Genomic DNA, 19,539 nt, shown 5'->3' with positions numbered 1-19,539 from the left:
GCATTACCTAAAAATCTAAAAATATTCTTAAAATGACGCACGCGAGAGGGTGAAAAAGAAAGGTTTAAAAAAAAAATAGCCAGAAATATAATGAACCGGAAGTTCACTATATTTCTGACTATTTTCCACCCACCCACGCATTACCTAAAAATCTAAAAATATTCTTAAAATGACGCACGCGAGAGGGTGAAAAAGAAAGGTTTAAAAAAAAAATAGCCAGAAATATAATGAACCGGAAGTTCACTATATTTCTGACTATTTTCCACCCACCCACGCATTACCTAAAAATCTAAAAATATTCTTAAAATGACGCACGCGAGAGGGTGAAAAAGAAAGGTTTAAAAAAAAAAATAGCCAGAAATATAATGAACCGGAAGTTCACTATATTTCTGACTATTTTCCACCCACCCACGCATTACCTAAAAATCTAAAAATATTCTTAAAATGACGCACGCGAGAGGGTAAAAAAGAAAGGTTTAAAAAAAAAATAGCCAGAAATATAATGAACCGGAAGTTCACTATATTTCTGACTATTTTCCACCCACCCACGCATTACCTAAAAATCTAAAAATATTCTTAAAATGACGCACGCGAGAGGGTGAAAAAGAAAGGTTTAAAAAAAAAAATAGCCAGAAATATAATGAACCGGAAGTTCACTATATTTCTGACTATTTTCCACCCACCCACGCATTACCTAAAAATCTAAAAATATTCTTAAAATGACGCACGCGAGAGGGTGAAAAAGAAAGGTTTAAAAAAAAAATAGCCAGAAATATAATGAACCGGAAGTTCACTATATTTCTGACTATTTTCCACCCACCCACGCATTACCTAAAAATCTAAAAATATTCTTAAAATGACGCACGCGAGAGGGTAAAAAAGAAAGGTTTAAAAAAAAAATAGCCAGAAATATAATGAACCGGAAGTTCACTATATTTCTGACTATTTTCCACCCACCCACGCATTACCTAAAAATCTAAAAATATTCTTAAAATGACGCACGCGAGAGGGTGAAAAAGAAAGGTTTAAAAAAAAAATAGCCAGAAATATAATGAACCGGAAGTTCACTATATTTCTGACTATTTTCCACCCACCCACGCATTACCTAAAAATCTAAAAATATTCTTAAAATGACGCACGCGAGAGGGTAAAAAAGAAAGGTTTAAAAAAAAAATAGCCAGAAATATAATGAACCGGAAGTTCACTATATTTCTGACTATTTTCCACCCACCCACGCATTACCTAAAAATCTAAAAATATTCTTAAAATGACGCACGCGAGAGGGTGAAAAAGAAAGGTTTAAAAAAAAAAATAGCCAGAAATATAATGAACCGGAAGTTCACTATATTTCTGACTATTTTCCACCCACCCACGCATTACCTAAAAATCTAAAAATATTCTTAAAATGACGCACGCGAGAGGGTGAAAAAGAAAGGTTTAAAAAAAAAAATAGCCAGAAATATAATGAACCGGAAGTTCACTATATTTCTGACTATTTTCCACCCACCCACGCATTACCTAAAAATCTAAAAATATTCTTAAAATGACGCACGCGAGAGGGTGAAAAAGAAAGGTTTAAAAAAAAAATAGCCAGAAATATAATGAACCGGAAGTTCACTATATTTCTGACTATTTTCCACCCACCCACGCATTACCTAAAAATCTAAAAATATTCTTAAAATGACGCACGCGAGAGGGTAAAAAAGAAAGGTTTAAAAAAAAAATAGCCAGAAATATAATGAACCGGAAGTTCACTATATTTCTGACTATTTTCCACCCACCCACGCATTACCTAAAAATCTAAAAATATTCTTAAAATGACGCACGCGAGAGGGTGAAAAAGAAAGGTTTAAAAAAAAAATAGCCAGAAATATAATGAACCGGAAGTTCACTATATTTCTGACTATTTTCCACCCACCCACGCATTACCTAAAAATCTAAAAATATTCTTAAAATGACGCACGCGAGAGGGTGAAAAAGAAAGGTTTAAAAAAAAAAATAGCCAGAAATATAATGAACCGGAAGTTCACTATATTTCTGACTATTTTCCACACATCCATCCACTAACTAGAATGATGCTCTTCCTTCTCCTCATAATTACTTACCTTTAATATTCTCCTGGGTGTCCTTTGCGGCCGCTTTGGGTGACGTCCATCCTTCTTGGTCCTCTGGCGCTGCGATGCATCGTCTTGGTGTCTCTCGTCTACCTGAAATGAGAAGAAAAAGAAAAAAATACAATTAGTAAAGAAATTAGGAATAAAATAAAATAAATAAATACATAATTACTTACCTTTAATATTCTCCTGGGTGTCCTTTGCGGCCGCTTTGGGTGACGTCCATCCTTCTTGGTCCTCTGGCGCTGCGATGCATCGTCTTGGTGTCTCTCGTCTACCTGAAATGAGAAGAAAAAGAAAAAAATACAATTAGTAAAGAAATTAGGAATAAAATAAAATAAATAAATACATAATTACTTACCTTTAATATTCTCCTGGGTGTCCTTTGCGGCCGCTTTGGGTGACGTCCATCCTTCTTGGTCCTCTGGCGCTGCGATGCATCGTCTTGGTGTCTCTCGTCTACCTGAAATGAGAAGAAAAAAAATTGTAAAAAATCATAAATATAATACATCCTACAAAAGCACGTTTATATGAGTTAACAAAGCACTGTTCCCTAAAAATAATTCTGATTTCCTTCACATAGACAAGTGTGGAGGTACATTTTTTTGTATAACGAATGCAATTAATCAAGGATGCAGAAGGATAGTGAGAATGATCTCACTATCTTTCCACATCCTTGATTAATTGCATTCGTTATACAAAAAAATGTACCTCCACACTTGTCTATGTGAAGGAAATCAGAATTATTCTTAAGGTACAATGCATACAAAGCACTGTTCCCTAAAAATAATTCTGATTTCCTTCACATAGACAAGTGTGGAGGTACATTTTTTTGTATAACGAATGCAATTAATCAAGGATGCAGAAGGATAGTGAGAATGATCTCACTATCTTTCCACATCCTTGATTAATTGCATTCGTTATACAAAAAAATGTACCTCCACACTTGTCTATGTGAAGGAAATCAGAATTATTCTTAAGGTACAATGCATACAAAGCACTGTTCCCTAAAAATAATTCTGATGTCCTTCACATAGACAAGTGTGGAGGTACATTTTTTTGTATAACGAATGCAATTAATCAAGGATGCAGAAGGATAGTGAGAATGATCTCACTATCTTTCCACATCCTTGATTAATTGCATTCGTTATACAAAAAAATGTACCTCCACACTTGTCTATGTGAAGGAAATCAGAATTATTCTTAAGGTACAATGCATACAAAGCACTGTTCCCTAAAAATAATTCTGATGTCCTTCACATAGACAAGTGTGGAGGTACATTTTTTTGTATAACGAATGCAATTAATCAAGGATGCAGAAGGATAGTGAGAATGATCTCACTATCTTTCCACATCCTTGATTAATTGCATTCGTTATACAAAAAAATGTACCTCCACACTTGTCTATGTGAAGGACATCAGAATTATTCTTAAGGTACAATGCATACAAAGCACTGTTCCCTAAAAATAATTCTGATTTCCTTCACATAGACAAGTGTGGAGGTACATTTTTTTGTATAACGAATGCAATTAATCAAGGATGCAGAAGGATAGTGAGAATGATCTCACTATCTTTCCACATCCTTGATTAATTGCATTCGTTATACAAAAAAATGTACCTCCACACTTGTCTATGTGAAGGACATCAGAATTATTCTTAAGGTACAATGCATACAAAGCACTGTTCCCTAAAAATAATTTTATAAAATGGAACAAAAATTGCTGTAAAAAAAACTTTTATTTTTATCAGCTTTTTCCAAAGTAAACTACACAACTTGTATATAAAGACCAAATAAAAGGTTCAAATCTTGATAAGTTTGTTTGTTTGTGGTACATGAGCTCCTCCTAAACGGCTGGGCCGATCTTGATGAAATTTGGTATGGGGGTAGAGGGGGTCAATACGAGTTGCAAGCGCTATATGGGATTTCGCCCCAAATACCCCTTTATAGCGCTCCCACAGAAAAATTAATTTTCCTATTTTCTACTTGCTGAAGGGAAAGATAACAGGATTTTTTATTTTAAAAATTTTTCGGGGTACCGTATTATTCATCCCCTCTACTAATAAACACCCCCTTTTTATAGCTTAAAATGGAGTTTTCTCACACGAGATTTGGGGCTCGGTTTGACTAATAAAGTATAATTTTATCGCGTAAAATATGGCAATTTCGCGAACAAGGATTTTATATTACATATACTGTAGTCAACTGACAAAATCTGGTAAAAATTTGTTCTAAAATGTGTATAATGACGTCAAAATCATTCTTTTTTTGTCTCTTTTAACATACCAAAATAGAAGCGTCATTTTGTAAATTTTTGGGAAAATCTTTGCTAATATTTTCCAATTAATTTGAATTAAAATAAAATTAAATTGGAAAGATCTACTGTAATTTTTATTCTTTTTTTTTTAATTATGCGAAATTTAATTGTTTCATCGAATAACTCTTCCTATACAAAATTGGGTACCTACTCCTTAATGGGGCTAAAAGCATATTAAATAAATATTATGATCAAACTCATTCTTTCAGAAATATTTTTTTTTATAAAAAGTTTCCTTATGAGCTTCATTGTAACTCTCTTCGGAGTTTTATGCTAATTTAAGAAAAACCTATTTCTAGAGCTTTCAGAGCTTCATTATGCCATTCTCTAGGGTAAAAAAAATTAGAATCCTAAAAAAAGCTCCTGAACATTCCAACAAAAATGTGATAAAAAAAAACAAATTAAATATTGAAATTAATTGAAAATTCTTAATAGTGCCTCAAAAGTAGGTTGAAATTGTAGAGACAAATAAAAAGCAAACAAATTAACCCATTTGACGGTATGAAGTACTTATAATTATATCTAAAAAAGAGAGGGAATTATATAGAAAACCCCTTTATTGATATATTTCCAATCGTTCAAATCCACACCATTTGGAAGAGAATAAAACCCAGAAAAGCTCAATCAAATGAGAAGAGTATAGGCAATGCCAATATAGGAAAAGCTCTAAATTGGATCTCCTTTTCCCATAATGTGGGGGTGTGAGATCTTTTTTTTTGCCTCCATCAAATGCAATCTTTACCTGTATGTGCTCCAACGTTCCTGCTTATGCACGAATAATAAATAAATTAATAATAATCTATAATAAATTTTAAAAAGTGGCAGAGTGGAAAAAAAGTGGATGAGTGGACAACAGTGGCAAAGTGGCAAAAATAGTGGCAGAGAGGCAAAAAAGAGTGACAGAGTGGCAAAAGTGCCAAAAAAGTGGCAAAAATGACTTAAAGAATGGCAGAGTGGCAAACAAGTGCACCACGAGTGGCAGAGTCGGATACCCCCTGATGAGATCGCACACCAGGGGCTTTTAGGGAGGGCACAATTTGGGGAGGTTTTTAAATAAAATGGAAATTTAGTTTAAACCTCACTTTAATTAATAAAAAAAAAGAGAAAAATTATAATTTAGGAATTAAAAAAAATTACTTTACACTTTTATTTATTTAATTTAAAAAGAAAAAATGATTTTATATAATTTTAATTGAAGTTGACCCTACTTTACTTTTTTAATACACTTTAAATAATATAGAAAAAAAATTTTTAATTAACTCGGAGATGTTGGATGATGATGTTGCAGCTGGGAGAACTGATTCCAGAAGAACGAGAGCCACAAAATTAATTATGCCGTACCCCTTGGTGTGTTTCATACAAAATGCAAGAGCATCCTCGGAAGAGCTCTTTTGTGAGAAGATGCGAATTTGTTGACGCATCTCACTAGGCACAATTTCTAGGTCAATCTATGACCTTTCAACCCACATGATCGGAATTCCCGCCGAAAGGGTTGGGGGGCCACAGAATTAATTATGCCGTACCCCTTTGGTGTGTTTCATACAAAATGCAAGAGCATCCTCGGAAGAGCTCTTTTGTGAGAAGATGCGAATTTGTTGACGCATCTCACTAGGCACAATTTCTAGGTCAATCTATGACCTTTCGACCCACATGATCGGAATTCCCGCCGAAAGGGTTGGGGGGCCACAGAATTAATTATGCCGTACCCCTTTGGTGTGTGTTTCATACAAAATGCAAGAGCATCCTCGGAAGAGCTCTTTTGTGAGAAGATGCGAATTTGTTGACGCATCTCACTAGGCACAATTTCTAGGTCAATCTATGACCTTTCAACCCACATGATCGGAATTCCCGCCGAAAGGGTTGGGGGGCCACAGAATTAATTATGCCGTACCCCTTAGTGTGTTTCATACAAAATGCAAGAGCATCCTCGGAAGAGCTCTTTTGTGAGAAGATGCGAATTTGTTGACGCATCTCACTAGGCACAATTTCTAGGTCAATCTATGACCTTTCAACCCACATGATCGGAATTCCCGCCGAAAGGGTTGGGGGGCCACAGAATTAATTATGCCGTACCCCTTTGGTGTGTTTCATACAAAATGCAAGAGCATCCTCGGAAGAGCTCTTTTGTGGGAAGATGCGAATTTGTTGACGCATCTCACTAGGCACAATTTCTAGGTCAATCTATGACCTTTCAACCCACATGATCGGAATTCCCGCCGAAAGGGTTGGAGGGCCACAGAATTAATTATGCCGTACCCCTTTGGTGTGTTTCATACAAAATGCAAGAGCATCGTCGGAAGAGGTCTTTTGTGAGAAGATGCGAATTTGTTGACGCATCTCACTAGGCACAATTTCTAGGTCAATCTATGACCTTTCGACCCACATGATCGGAATTCCCGCCGAAAGGGTTGGGGAGCCATAGAATTAATTATGCCGTACCCCTTAGTGTGTTTCATACAAAATGCAAGAGCATCCTCGGAAGAGCTCTTTTGTGAGAAGATGCGAATTTGTTGACGCATCTCACTAGGCACAATTTCTAGGTCAATCTATGACCTTTCAACCCACATGATCGGAATTCCCGCCGAAAGGGTTGGGGAGCCATAGAATTAATTATGCCGTACCCCTTTACTATGTTTCATACAAAATGCAAGAGCATCCTCGGAAGAGCTCTTTTGTGGGAAGATGCGAATTTGTTGACGCATCTCACTAGGCACAATTTCTAGGTCAATCTATGACCTTTCAACCCACATGATCGGAATTCCCGCCGAAAGGGTTGGGGAGCCATAGAATTAATTATGCCGTACCCCTTTACTATGTTTCATACAAAATGCAAGAGCATCCTCGGAAGAGCTCTTTTGTGGGAAGATGCGAATTTGTTGACGCATCTCACTAGGCACAATTTCTAGGTCAATCTATGACCTTTCAACCCACATGATCGGAATTCCCGCCGAAAGGGTTGGGGAGCCATAGAATTAATTATGCTGTACCCCTTAGTGTGTTTCATACAAAATGCAAGAGCATCCTCGGAAGAGCTCTTTTGTGAGAAGATGCGAATTTGTTGACGCATCTCACTAGGCACAATTTCTAGCTCAATCTATGACCTTTCAACCCACATGATCGGAATTCCCGCCGAAAGGGTTGGGAGGCCACAGAATTAATTATGCCGTACCCCTTTGGTGTGTTTCATACAAAATGCAAGAGCATCCTCGGAAGAGCTCTTTTGTGAGAAGATGCGAATTTGTTGACGCATCTCACTAGGCACAATTTCTAGGTCAATCTATGACCTTTCAACCCACATGATCGGAATTCCCGCCGAAAGGGTTGGGGAGCCATAGAATTAATTATGCCGTACCCCTTTACTATGTTTCATACAAAATGCAAGAGCATCCTCGGAAGAGCTCTTTTGTGGGAAGATGCGAATTTGTTGACGCATCTCACTAGGCACAATTTCTAGGTCAATCTATGACCTTTCAACCCACATGATCGGAATTCCCGCCGAAAGGGTTGGGGAGCCATAGAATTAATTATGCCGTACCCCTTTACTATGTTTCATACAAAATGCAAGAGCATCCTCGGAAGAGCTCTTTTGTGGGAAGATGCGAATTTGTTGACGCATCTCACTAGGCACAATTTCTAGGTCAATCTATGACCTTTCAACCCACATGATCGGAATTCCCGCCGAAAGGGTTGGGGAGCCATAGAATTAATTATGCTGTACCCCTTAGTGTGTTTCATACAAAATGCAAGAGCATCCTCGGAAGAGCTCTTTTGTGAGAAGATGCGAATTTGTTGACGCATCTCACTAGGCACAATTTCTAGCTCAATCTATGACCTTTCAACCCACATGATCGGAATTCCCGCCGAAAGGGTTGGGAGGCCACAGAATTAATTATGCCGTACCCCTTTGGTGTGTGTTTCATACAAAATGCAAGAGCATCCTCGGAAGAGCTCTTTTGTGAGAAGATGCGAATTTGTTGACGCATCTCACTAGGCACAATTTCTAGGTCAATCTATGACCTTTCAACCCACATGATCGGAATTCCCGCCGAAAGGGTTGGGGAGCCATAGAATTAATTATGCTGTACCCCTTAGTGTGTTTCATACAAAATGCAAGAGCATCCTCGGAAGAGCTCTTTTGTGAGAAGATGCGAATTTGTTGACGCATCTCACTAGGCACAATTTCTAGCTCAATCTATGACCTTTCAACCCACATGATCGGAATTCCCGCCGAAAGGGTTGGGAGGCCACAGAATTAATTATGCCGTACCCCTTTGGTGTGTGTTTCATACAAAATGCAAGAGCATCCTCGGAAGAGCTCTTTTGTGAGAAGATGCGAATTTGTTGACGCATCTCACTAGGCACAATTTCTAGGTCAATCTATGACCTTTCAACCCACATGATCGGAATTCCCGCCGAAAGGGTTGGGGGGCCACAGAATTAATTATGCCGTACCCCTTAGTGTGTTTCATACAAAATGCAAGAGCATCCTCGGAAGAGCTCTTTTGTGAGAAGATGCGAATTTGTTGACGCATCTCACTAGGCACAATTTCTAGGTCAATCTATGACCTTTCAACCCACATGATCGGAATTCCCGCCGAAAGGGTTGGGGGGCCACAGAATTAATTATGCCGTACCCCTTTGGTGTGTTTCATACAAAATGCAAGAGCATCCTCGGAAGAGCTCTTTTGTGGGAAGATGCGAATTTGTTGACGCATCTCACTAGGCACAATTTCTAGGTCAATCTATGACCTTTCAACCCACATGATCGGAATTCCCGCCGAAAGGGTTGGAGGGCCACAGAATTAATTATGCCGTACCCCTTTGGTGTGTTTCATACAAAATGCAAGAGCATCGTCGGAAGAGGTCTTTTGTGAGAAGATGCGAATTTGTTGACGCATCTCACTAGGCACAATTTCTAGGTCAATCTATGACCTTTCGACCCACATGATCGGAATTCCCGCCGAAAGGGTTGGGGAGCCATAGAATTAATTATGCCGTACCCCTTAGTGTGTTTCATACAAAATGCAAGAGCATCCTCGGAAGAGCTCTTTTGTGAGAAGATGCGAATTTGTTGACGCATCTCACTAGGCACAATTTCTAGGTCAATCTATGACCTTTCAACCCACATGATCGGAATTCCCGCCGAAAGGGTTGGGGAGCCATAGAATTAATTATGCTGTACCCCTTAGTGTGTTTCATACAAAATGCAAGAGCATCCTCGGAAGAGCTCTTTTGTGAGAAGATGCGAATTTGTTGACGCATCTCACTAGGCACAATTTCTAGCTCAATCTATGACCTTTCAACCCACATGATCGGAATTCCCGCCGAAAGGGTTGGGAGGCCACAGAATTAATTATGCCGTACCCCTTTGGTGTGTGTTTCATACAAAATGCAAGAGCATCCTCGGAAGAGCTCTTTTGTGGGAAGATGCGAATTTGTTGACGCATCTCACTAGGTACAAATTCTAGCTCAATCTATGACCTTTCAACCCCCATGATCGGAATTCCCGCCGAAAGGGTTGGGGGGCCACAGAATGAATTATGCTGTACCCCTTAGTGTGTTTCATACAAAATGCAAGAGCATCATCGGAAGAGCTCTTTTGTGGGAAGATGCGAATTTGTTGACGCATCTCACTAGGTACAATTTCTAGGTCAATGTGTGACCTTTCAACCCACATGATCGGAATTCCCGCCGAAAGGGTTGGGGGGCCACAGAATTAATTATGCCGTACCCCTTGGTGTGTTTCATACAAAATGCAAGAGCATCCTCGGAAGAGCTCTTTTGTGGGAAGATGCGAATTTGTTGACGCATCTCACTAGGTACAATTTCTAGGTCAATCTGTGACCTTTCAACCCACATGATCGGAATTCCCGCCGAAAGGGTTGGGGGGCCACAGAATTAATTATGCCGTACCCCTTGGTGTGTTTCATACAAAATGCAAGAGCATCCTCGGAAGAGCTCTTTTGTGGGAAGATGCGAATTTGTTGACGCATCTCACTAGGTACAATTTCTAGGTCAATGTGTGACCTTTCAACCCACATGATCGGAATTCCCGCCGAAAGGGTTGGGGGGCCACAGAATTAATTATGCTGTACCCCTTAGTGTGTTTCATACAAAATGCAAGAGCATCATCGGAAGAGCTCTTTTGTGGGAAGATGCGAATTTGTTGACGCATCTCACTAGGTACAATTTCTAGGTCAATGTGTGACCTTTCAACCCACATGATCGGAATTCCCGCCGAAAGGGTTGGGGGGCCACAGAATTAATTATGCCGTACCCCTTGGTGTGTTTCATACAAAATGCAAGAGCATCCTCGGAAGAGGTCTTTTGTGAGAAGATGCGAATTTGTTGACGCATCTCACTAGGTACAATTTCTAGGTCAATGTGTGACCTTTCAACCCACATGATCGGAATTCCCGCCGAAAGGGTTGGGGGGCCACAGAATTAATTATGCCGTACCCCTTGGTGTGTTTCATACAAAATGCAAGAGCATCCTCGGAAGAGCTCTTTTGTGGGAAGATGCGAATTTGTTGACGCATCTCACTAGGTACAATTTCTAGGTCAATCTGTGACCTTTCAACCCACATGATCGGAATTCCCGCCGAAAGGGTTGGGGGGCCACAGAATTAATTATGCCGTACCCCTTGGTGTGTTTCATACAAAATGCAAGAGCATCCTCGGAAGAGCTCTTTTGTGGGAAGATGCGAATTTGTTGACGCATCTCACTAGGTACAATTTCTAGGTCAATCTGTGACCTTTCAACCCACATGATCGGAATTCCCGCCGAAAGGGTTGGGGGGCCACAGAATTAATTATGCCGTACCCCTTGGTGTGTTTCATACAAAATGCAAGAGCATCCTCGGAAGAGGTCTTTTGTGAGAAGATGCGAATTTGTTGACGCATCTCACTAGGTACAATTTCTAGGTCAATGTGTGACCTTTCAACCCACATGATCGGAATTCCCGCCGAAAGGGTTGGGGGGCCACAGAATTAATTATGCCGTACCCCTTGGTGTGTTTCATACAAAATGCAAGAGCATCCTCGGAAGAGCTCTTTTGTGGGAAGATGCGAATTTGTTGACGCATCTCACTAGGTACAATTTCTAGGTCAATCTGTGACCTTTCAACCCACATGATCGGAATTCCCGCCGAAAGGGTTGGGGGGCCACAGAATTAATTATGCCGTACCCCTTGGTGTGTTTCATACAAAATGCAAGAGCATCCTCGGAAGAGGTCTTTTGTGAGAAGATGCGAATTTGTTGACGCATCTCACTAGGTACAAATTCTAGCTCAATCTATGACCTTTCAACCCACATGATCGGAATTCCCGCCGAAAGGGTTGGGGGGCCATAGAATTAATTATGCCGTACCCCTTAGTGTGTTTCATACAAAATGCAAGAGCATCCTCGGAAGAGCTCTTTTGTGAGAAGATGCGAATTTGTTGACGCATCTCACTAGGCACAATTTCTAGGTCAATCTGTGACCTTTCAACCCACATGATCGGAATTCCCGCCGAAAGGGTTGGGGGGCCACAGAATTAATTATGCCGTACCCCTTGGTGTGTTTCATACAAAATGCAAGAGCATCCTCGGAAGAGGTCTTTTGTGAGAAGATGCGAATTTGTTGACGCATCTCACTAGGTACAAATTCTAGCTCAATCTATGACCTTTCAACCCACATGATCGGAATTCCCGCCGAAAGGGTTGGGGGGCCACAGAATTAATTATGCCGTACCCCTTGGTGTGTTTCATACAAAATGCAAGAGCATCCTCGGAAGAGCTCTTTTGTGGGAAGATGCGAATTTGTTGACGCATCTCACTAGGCACAATTTCTAGGTCAATCTATGACCTTTCAACCCACATGATCGGAATTCCCGCCGAAAGGGTTGGGGGGCCACAGAATTAATTATGCCGTACCCCTTGGTGTGTTTCATACAAAATGCAAGAGCATCCTCGGAAGAGGTCTTTTGTGAGAAGATGCGAATTTGTTGACGCATCTCACTAGGTACAAATTCTAGCTCAATCTATGACCTTTCAACCCACATGATCGGAATTCCCGCCGAAAGGGTTGGGGGGCCACAGAATGAATTATGCTGTACCCCTTAGTGTGTTTCATACAAAATGCAAGAGCATCATCGGAAGAGCTCTTTTGTGAGAAGATGCGAATTTGTTGACGCATCTCACTAGGTACAATTTCTAGGTCAATGTGTGACCTTTCAACCCACATGATCGGAATTCCCGCCGAAAGGGTTGGGGGGCCACAGAATTAATTATGCCGTACCCCTTTACTATGTTTCATACAAGCGCATCATCCTCCGAAGAGCTCTTTTGTGAGAAGATGCGAATTTGTTGACGCATCTCACTAGGCACAATTTCTAGGTCAATGTGTGACCTTTCAACCCCCATGATCGGAATTCCCGCCGAAAGGGTTGGAGGGCCACAGAAATAAAAAGAATTTATCACCCAATATGCAAAAATTCATTATCAGACATATCGTGTAAAATTACAAAAAAAATCAGTTTAATGAGCATAATATACATAATATAATTAATAAATTAAAATTTTTAGTCTTTTTAATTCATATTATGTGTAATATTTCATGTTTTATGCGTTTCATGCAACTTAGCCAAGACTCAATCCTTTTCGGCTGGGGCCTTCGGCCCACTTCAGCCCTGCGGCAAATAATGTTTTCTGTACACACATAACCTCACATAAACATGGCTCATCTAGTAAAAATCCTTCCGGAGAATTTGGTGAAATTCTCAGCATTTCCACGGCGATTCGCGCACACAGTGCAACCAGTGAAGCTCACGTACGATGAGTACCTGCCGAAGGATCAAACGACACCAGGAGGTGCTCCTGTACTCATAATGCACGGACTTTTTGGTTCCCGGCAAAACTGGAGGGGAATCAGCAAAAGACTCACGCAGGTTTTGAAGCCCGGAAGGAGGATTCTCTCACTGGATGCGCGGAATCATGGACAGAGCCCTCACACACACGAACACACCTACCAGCATATGGCAGAAGATGTCCGGGAAGTGATTCGAGGTATTCCGGAAGCTGAAAAAGTTATCCTGATGGGACACAGCATGGGTGGACGGTGTATGATGTACTTTGCTCTTGAATATGTAAGTTTCCTGGAAGATATCCTCTTAAAGAATTCCCTCAAATGATTATTCTTATAGCCAGAGCTTGTGGAATCTGCAATAATTGTGGACATCTCTCCCTTTTCCAATGCTCACTTTGTTGGGAATTTAAATGACATGAAGGAACTCCTGAAAACCCTGCAGAACATCTCAATTGATCCAAAACTCACGCCCTCGGCTGCCCGGAAGGTGGCTGATACGAAAATCAGTGGGATTATGAGGGAAAAAGCAACGAGGGATTTTATTTTACTAAATTTATACAAAAATGACGATTCCAGGTGAGTTTTATAACGAATTTTATTTGAATCACATAACCCGGCTGACCAGATGTGTGCTTGTAAAAATGAATTGGTACTGCGTATATGGAAATAAGTTAAATGTAATAAGTTAAAATTTGAACTAAACGAACTTTTTTTTTTGCATTTCGACAAAATTTGTGATTTCCGTGTTTCATCAACAAATCATACTTGAAAATCGGTCAAACCGTTTAGCAAATATGGCGGTCTAAAGCAAAAAGTGTATTTTCGATATAACTCGAGAACGGCTTGACCGATTTTGACCATCTTGGTATCAAATGAAAGGTATTGAGAAGCCCTAAAACTGTCTAGAACATTACAAGTTCCAAAAATGACCGCAAGAGGCGCTAAAAACAAAAACAAAAATTGCCTAACTTTAAGGGGCAATATCTCCGATCATCTGTTATAGATTTCTTTTAAATTTTGATATGTTGTAGCCTGACTCAATATCTTTCACCAGTCCGAAAATGAAGAAATTCTATGTCGCCGTTTAGAAGATATGGCAATTTGAAAATTTCTTGAATTTGAAAAGTTCTAAGAACTATATCTCTTGAACGGCTTGTCCGATTTTGCTAAACTTGGTATCAAATTAAAGGTTTTGCAATTCTCTACAACTTTCTAGAACATCAGAAACTTCATGAACAATTTCTTGATGACGAAAAATGCCAAAAACTGTTTTTGTAAAACAAAAAGCCGCCATTTTGTGTTCTAGAGGTGACCTTGAAATGTATCGATATATCAGATTATAGATTATTTTAATACCTTTCCAAAACTAGTCACGAAATTATTTTAGGTCTTATAAAACTTGAGATATAACCATTTTTGTCTTTCGATTTGATGAATTTCATAAAAAAAATCAACTTTGCCTACTAATACTACTCACAAATTAAATTACAACGCATAGACTGACCCATTCGCGTTGTGGTATACCAACTCTAATAACTGGACGCGTTACGATTGACTTTTATTCTTGGATATCTACCAACAAAGCAAAATGTAAAATACACAAAATCCTTTTAAATAATTTAGATTCCGCTTTGTGTGTCTTCCTAAACATGAGATCAGATGGGATTGAGTCCAATTCTGCGCAGTTGCAAATAGAAGAAAAAAAATACCCTCAATGTAAAAAAAAATTATTGTGCAGCTTTCAGTGGAAGTTCAATGTCGAAGGACTTTTGGCAAATATTGAGGCATCAATTTCGAGATTTCCCGAAGAAATGCTGCAGAAGAAATACAATGGACCAGTACTCTTTATCGGTGGTGCTGATTCCCCCTACATCAACCCAAAGGATCTGCCAAGAATGCAGGAGAGCTTCCCGCAAGCTAGGCTGGAGTTTATTGCAAATGCTGGTCATCTGGTGCACGTGCAGAAGCCACTGGAATTTCTTGATTTAGTTGTGAATTTTCTCAATAGATAAGGAATCACGTGCGCCAAAGGTAAGTAAGTAATAATGTGTACTCCTCTCAGTCCTGAAAGGAACCAAAGAAACTCACAAGTTAAAGAATGTAAAAAGGGCAATAATATAGTTTGATTTAGAGAAGATCTCCTTTCTTTTATTATTGTGGTTGTGGTGGCAATGGGATTTGGGTTTTGTGTTGGGGGAATTTAATTTATTGGGAATTTTTCAAATTGAATAAAGATATCTCGCGCGCAGAGACGAAGCGGAGGAGTTGAAAAAATCAATAAAATTGTCTCTCGGCGATGAAATATGTATAATAATAATGCTGAATGCCGTGTAGTTAATTCAACAAAAAGAAACCTGCTGCCCGCGGAGAATAACTTACGTGAAATTATTCTCATACATATATACATTTAGCTATATATGTACATAGGTAGAAGGAACAACGTGTCAGGCTATTCAAATGGCCGGCATATTGTAAATGCGAGGAAGCGAGAGAGAGAGGCAGGCAGGCAGGCCAGGTAAGGTTGAGCTGGGGTACCGTCCGTCCACATACATGGACACAATTAATGCTCGGAATGGGGCGAGTACTTGCGAAGGGAAAGGCTCCTCCAGCATGATGCGATGCGTTGTTGTATAGTGTGTAAAAATTGTGGATTCGGACGTCAAATAAATAAAGTAATAATAATGATCAATGATGATGTCAAATCAGGTAAACGCGCCGCCACGCCCAGCGGGAGATGGAAGGTGTGAAGCCCTGCTGCGCCGAAGTTAATAAGCCCGAAAATATAACCTTTGATTATCAACCGACACTATTCAACTGCGCGCCTCTCTCTCTCTCTTCCTCCTTGTCCGTTCTTTTGGCCCCTTTTGCACCTCTCCTACAACATGCCATGTCCCGGGGATAAGGGGGATAAAATGTGGAAATGAGAGGAATTCAATTCTACATTGCTTCTTTTTTCTCTTTTGGATCTTCTTTTTTTTGAGGAGACTTCTCCAAAATAAAATTAGCCCAAAAATCACATTCGCAAATTACACGAAATTTCAATCAAATTCACAATGAATGGGCACACATGCCAACAGCATTGATCCTTTTGGCAATCCTTTAATGCTAATATGGACACATAATCAATGGAAACTTAATCAGTTTTGCAAATGAAGGGTTTTAAAATCATTTTTTGTGTTTTGTTTTACATTAAGTAAGTTTAAATTGAAAAATAAATTAATCAGAATTACATTCATTTAAAAATTTAATTTAATACCTGAAGAAGAAGAAATAATCCCTCGAAACGTTGTGGGGGGAATATTGAATAAAATTATCCGAGACTCAAACCGTATCCTTAAAATTTTATTATTTTAATCCTCAGTGTCAAAAATAAAAGGACAAATAGGTGGAATATTCAAAGCAAAATCCGCAAATATTCGTTGGGGAGACCGGGGTAAAAAAAGTCATTTTCGAATTTTCAAATGCCAATTTCTCCGAAGTTATTAATCGGAAAAATCGGAAAAAACTGGTGGAAAGCCCTACCAACCTATAATTTTTGACAGTAATTTGGAGGTTATGCGATCAGATACTTTAGGAGTTAAAAAAGAAAATAAATTTTTGGCCCATTTCCCAAACTTTTGCGTATTGGGAAAACCGCGTTTTCCGATACTTTTCCCTTAGTAATTTTCCAATCTGATAATTTTTCTCACTACCTGGGTTAGTGCAGAAAACGTTGCCAAGGCGTATTTTTCATTAACTTTTAATGATTTTTCTGTACAATTATTTGAATCAAAACATACCCCTTGGGGTAGATCGGGTCAACCCATGTAAATCATATGGAACTTCGAAATTTTTGACATATTTTCTATCCATTTGTTACAAAATGGCGTGTTTGAGAAAATCGCAAAATTCCTTGTTTTAGTGCGTATAAAAGTGAAATTCCTTGTCGCGGATTAAAAGGTGTGAAGTTTAGCTATCAACTATTATCAATCTCTCAGGTGGAAAATCATTGGAAATGTCGGAAAATTCGACCGACTTTATTTAACCAACTGGTGACTATATTTACCCGCCGCGTCTAAAAAAAGTCAGAAGCGGAAGGGTTTAGGAAAAGCTCGAAAACTCATATTTCCCGTGGAGATAGAGAAAAATGGTCTGAGACAAAGTTGTAAGCCAGGAAATTTCCTATAAGAATGACCTATCGAGGAAATTTTCTTGTCCTTGGGGAATCCTGCAGATAAGGATTTATGCAAATTGACTTTTTTTACCCCGGTCTCCCCTATAATATTTTGAAGACCTAAAGATATTTTAATAATTAAATTAATTTAGACAAGGGGTGATTATCTGGGAAATATTTTGGTTTCTTAAACGAATCATCCGAATATTTCCAAAAATCTAAATATTTGACTTTACATGAACATCTTTTGCTAAAACCGATTAATTCAAAACCGAAAAAACACCCAAAAACGTATAGAAATTCTTGGTTTGAATTAAGTCTTATTTAGGCTGAATTTACTACTTTTTTTAGCACTGATTTACTACTTTTCGGTTCAAATTTAGTCCTCTTTTTTTTAGACCTTTATGATGATTTTCTTTCAAGTTTCGAACAATTTTGTACAGATAAATCCCCTTTGAATTTAGAGAATTTCCTGAAATATACAGTGGTGCTCCGCATAACGTTCTTTCTTTTTCAATTTTCACTTCATGCTAAAGTTGAGACATTTCCAAGACGTCGAAAATGACGATTTTTGTTTTCTTATCAATTTAACTCATATTAAGACTTTCTATTTTTGCATCTTGAATTACGAAATATTGAAATAAAAAAAGAATAATTTAAATAAAACATATAAATGAAATAAACTGAATTGGTTTGTATGAAAATGCATTAATTTTAAACTATTTTTCTAGCTGTTACAGAAAAAAAGGAGATATTCATTGATCTATAAAAATAAAGTTCAAAAATAATCAGGAAAAAACGTTTAAAAATGAGAATTTAATTAAGAACCTTTCTCTTACGAAAATCTTACCTTTGAATATCCTGCAAATTCTCAAATCTGAGTATTTTTGTTCTAAATAAAAGAATAAAATGAATATTTATTGTTCTATAATTATTCTTTCTTTATTAGAATAGGCATTTTAAACCAATGTTTAAAATCTTTTTTGTTATAAATTGAATTTTAGCTTTCTTAATTTTAAAACAAAGATGGTGGATTACAAAAGAAATGAATAGTTCATGTTCAATTGACAGCACAGGCTTAAAAATCGTTAAATTGAACGTCGTTAGTATATGTCGCTGCAGTTGTCTTCTGTAGAACGAACTTAAATCATTTTAAATCAATTTTTGGGACTTTTTTGAGACTCTATTTAAGTCTAAAAATGAAATAACTAAATAATTTTGCTCTACGAAGCACCACACTGTAAAATCCACCATAATTAGAAAATTAATTTTCTCTCATTGTTCTGCAATTGCAAGAAGAATGTAATGCAAGAAATCAAGAAATTGCATTTACAAGTAACAATCACTTGGTGTGAAAGGTACCTAAATCAATAATTCCTTCTTATACAAAGTTGTCTCGCCCATTATACTTGCCAATAATAACTTCGCGCTCCAACGCCACAAGAGAGGTCGATCTGCAGATGCCGTGCTGGGTGAATTTTTGAACAGAATGACCCCAATTAGAGGATGTGCCACTTTAGCTGAGGAATTCTGCGACGCCTCTTGTGAATAACAAAGGCGGAGCCCTCGGTATGCGGTCTCAGTGGCATGAAGTTATGGAAGATTGAAATGTTTTAAAGGGGAAAAGGGGGCTTGAAGGCAAAAATTTTCAATTCAAATTGGAAAATTAATTTTCTAAAGATTTTTATTTAATCATTTATTTAGAAACGAAGATTTTTTCTTCCTCATAAATCTTAAAAAATGATAAAAATTAGGCAAAAGGTTGTTTTCAATTGTGCTACGTTTAGCCCCAGTTTACCCTATGGGGCTGAATCAATTATAAAAAAAAAGAAAAAAAGCCCACAAAAGGCACACAAAATTATCACTTCCAGTATTGAGGGGATTTTGCATTTAATAAATTTATAATACTTTCATTCTTCATTACATACAATTATGTTATGCACTGAAAAAGTTGTTCGCACCATGTCAGATGGAATTTTAAGAAAAAAATTGGGAAAACATATAATTACTTACATTTTGTCACGATGAAACAATTAATGTTAAAGCTTGTGGTCAAGCCTTAAAGGTTTGCTGCCACATGCGGCTTCCAGATGGACTTAGAAGCCTAAAT

General features: G+C 38.2%; 1 protein-coding gene and 1 pseudogene across 2 annotated transcripts in view; one reads left to right on the top strand and one right to left on the bottom strand.

Annotated features, from left to right (window-relative positions):
• The window catches only part of LOC129794496 (cullin-4B-like), a 15,776-nt pseudogene extending 12,988 nt beyond the window's left edge, over positions 1 to 2,788 (bottom strand).
• A 10,334-nt stretch (positions 2,789 to 13,122) lies between these two features.
• LOC129796184 (protein ABHD11-like) overlaps positions 13,123 to 19,539 on the top strand; it is a 48,813-nt gene continuing 42,396 nt past the window's right edge. Inside the window, exons 1-3 of one of the 2 annotated variants that reach the window (XM_055837961.1) lie at positions 13,123 to 13,556; positions 13,614 to 13,852; positions 15,015 to 15,413. In XM_055837961.1, the coding sequence (XP_055693936.1) occupies positions 13,146 to 13,556; positions 13,614 to 13,852; positions 15,015 to 15,288 (924 nt within the window). In that variant the 5' untranslated portion in view covers positions 13,123 to 13,145 and the 3' untranslated portion in view covers positions 15,289 to 15,413. Of the gene's footprint in view, positions 13,557 to 13,613; positions 13,853 to 15,014; positions 15,414 to 19,539 lie in introns of those variants that run through there. The other variant, XM_055837960.1, reaches the window with a different exon arrangement.

This window comes from Lutzomyia longipalpis, chromosome 4, assembly GCF_024334085.1.
Source record: "Lutzomyia longipalpis isolate SR_M1_2022 chromosome 4, ASM2433408v1".
In the NCBI taxonomy this organism is placed as follows: Eukaryota; Metazoa; Arthropoda; class Insecta; order Diptera; family Psychodidae; genus Lutzomyia; species Lutzomyia longipalpis.
This window is presented reverse-complemented; position numbering and strand designations above follow the sequence as displayed.